This window comes from Myxocyprinus asiaticus, chromosome 38, assembly GCF_019703515.2.
Source record: "Myxocyprinus asiaticus isolate MX2 ecotype Aquarium Trade chromosome 38, UBuf_Myxa_2, whole genome shotgun sequence".
NCBI lineage: Eukaryota > Metazoa > Chordata > Actinopteri > Cypriniformes > Catostomidae > Myxocyprinus > Myxocyprinus asiaticus.
Genome location: NC_059381.1, coordinates 17,363,393 through 17,366,452, shown reverse-complemented (window position 1 = coordinate 17,366,452; position 3,060 = coordinate 17,363,393). Strand labels below are relative to the sequence as shown.

The 3,060-nt window shown below is 34.7% G+C and overlaps 1 protein-coding gene across 1 annotated transcript; it reads right to left on the bottom strand.

Annotated features, from left to right (window-relative positions):
- Window positions 1–1,850: 1,850 nt before the first annotated feature.
- On the bottom strand, window positions 1,851–2,822 carry LOC127428562 (olfactory receptor 52D1-like). The gene has a single exon (XM_051676997.1). The coding sequence runs from the start codon at window positions 2,820–2,822 to the stop codon at window positions 1,851–1,853; it is 972 nt and encodes a 323-aa protein (XP_051532957.1).
- Between the last annotated feature and the right edge of the window lie 238 nt (window positions 2,823–3,060).

Here is a 3,060-nt window from a genome sequence, read left to right as displayed (position 1 = left end):
TAGAGGAAAATTAGGACCAATGAATCGCACTTGTCATTGATTATGTAAGCGTGATTACTTCCTGGTTTTAACTCGGGACTAGAACCCAGATGTCAGAGGCTGCTGACACAACACACCATTAGTTGTGCCACAGATTTGGACTGATGGCAAAATGTCCGATGGGAGATGGCACTGTCAGTAAGTCATCAGAATGGGGTCATTGACAGGGCACTGGAACATTCAGTAGCAATATGTTGACTTCCAGTGTGAACATGTTGACTGTTCTCTCTGTGTCTTTTGCATTATAGATTCAAAAGGACCGGCTCAAATGAGTCATTCATTTGGGAACCGGACTTCACACTGTGTGTGTTTCATGCTATTGATTCAGTAGGCAGGGCTGCTGCTGAATAATGCATCAGGAAACACTGTCAGAGTATTTTAGCACTATGTTCCTCTGCATCGCCAGCAAAATGTATGTTCAAGGACTGTTAATGGAACCGAAGTCATGAAAATCATATTGTCCTGGTATAAAAAAAATAAAATAAAAAATAGAAACAGCTTTAGTTTTATTGATTTAATTTGGTTAAAGATTACTCAATTCAGTTTGATGGAATTTTGTTATGAAATATATTTTGGTTCACTTTCCTTGAGGTATTTGCTATTTGAATTAATTATCTGTCTCCATCATCACTTCTGTCACTTGTCTTGTTGTACTAGCACATATTGAACATATTGTAGAGACATATTATTAACTTATATCGAAAATGCCATCATCATCAAATCCAGCACAATGGGTGACCTGTGTAGGATGTTATGGGCAGAAGAATTAACAATTTCTACGCAGAATTACTTAAATACAGAATCTACACTGACATTCTCCTAAGCAATAAAGATATTCAGACTGGTGCCGGCCATATCTGGCAAATCTTAACTGTCTTATATACAAAGGGCAGATTTGTCTGAACACACTCCTAGATAGATCCAAGAACTGTTGCCATGGTCGCCATGGAATCCCGTGAAATCACAGAGCAAAGACATATGGTTCTTCAATATAACCAACTCTCTACACTTAAAATTATTATACTAATCATGAAGCATGTTTCTGGCTCACCAGCTCACATGAATGTTAATTCATGAACATTTGACATGGACTTTGGACTTTTCTTATTTCACTACAATCCAAAAACATAGCCATGTGTAGAATTATACTAAAAATATGGACAAATACATCCTAGGCAGATGATAACCCTGACAATTATGTTTTTCATAATGTGTGGTGTATTATCCATGTTTAAATCTAAAAAAACTAATTAGTAGGAAGTTTTATCATACATTATAACTGAATTATAAGTGTAATTTAATAAGAAAGTACAAGTGTTTAGTATGTAATTGATTGTCACTTAAATTGCAGAATGATGCTATGTACACATACCACTTACTGTAACCCCAACATACTTAGAATAACTAACGCAGAAGTCAAAAGGCAATTAATCATTTAGATGTGCAGTGGCATTTTACTGAAAACATGGGATCAAATGCCCGTGATGACGTTTAGTGTGTCCTGTCATTAGATACACGACAGATCTTATGCTATAAGTCCTGCAAGATGTAATTAATGTTGGTAATTTAGACATATATGAGAAGCAAAACCAATTTGATTCAAAAGAATATAAAAAAAAATTAGAACAACAAATTCCATCAGTGGGTTCTGGAAGAGTATATGCCATTACATATCATAAAAAGGGCGATATTATGACATACAATGCCAAAATGAAGAACAACTGTAATATATCATGACATTTTTGACAGTTTGTACGTATATAACACCAGAAATACACTTGTAAAAACACTCAATGTTTCAGTATGCCTAATTAAGATTTACACCTTTTTTGAGCTCTATGCTTTGAGTTTTGAGAAACATGTATTCTTGGTGCAATACATGAAGGAAAAACTCTTTTGCGCACTGCCTTAATATTTAATCCATAGATTAGAGGATTAAAAACAGGTGGGACTACAACCAATTCTAAAGCCAAGAAATTTCGTAGGCTCTCTGGAATGTCATTTGCACCATATCTAGTATACATGAAATCAAAAATCATAGCAAAAGTGAAATTTATCAGTGAAAATAAGTGTGGAAAACATGTTTGCCAGAATTTCTTTCTATTCTCTAAAGATGTTTTACATGCAGTGGTCAGCTTAATATAGGACACTATGATAACAACTACAAAGCTTAAAAATGTGACAGCAATGACATATCCAAATATATTATTAACAAAAGATGATGCACAAGACAGCTTTACAACTGACCAGTTGTCACAGTATAATTTGTCAATGTGATATTTGCAAAATGGCCTCAAGTTTGCTAGAAGGACAGTTGGAAACCCCAAGCAGTTAGGTAAAATCCATGATAAAATAATTAATTTAGCACAGGTGTGTTTAGTTAATTTGGAACGATAGTCTAAAGGTCTGCATATGGCTACATATCTATCATAAGACATCACTGTTAATATTGTAAATTCACAAAGTAAAGAGCTGTAGATAACATATGTTTGTAGAGCACACATGTGAGAGGTGATCACATATGAATCCAATATTAAATCAGACAACATTTTAGGGTAGAAACCTGTGGCTCCATATACCCCATTTACACACATATTGCATAAGAAGATGTACATTGGTTCATGAAGAGCTTTCTCCATTATAATGACCATAGCAAGACGAATATTAATTGACAGTATAAGTACGTACAAGGCAAGAAAACAAGTAAAATATATATGCCTGAATGATTTAGATTCTTTGGGCACCATTAGCGTCAGCATCACAGGATAAGAAATGTTATCCATCATGTATGGATGGTCCCTTAAATCACACGAAACAAACAACTTTTGCATATGCAATACATACTGCACACAAGACATCAAACCAATCAAAGTTCACTACAACATGTAAATAAATAGGAGATTTCATTCATTTCATTGTTGCTGAAGCAAATAAGGCAGTCACAGTCAGAGTTATAGCAGTCACAAAAAGGGAAACCAACAGATCCACAGATTAGGAGCTGAGTGTGTTCTCAGCTGATAG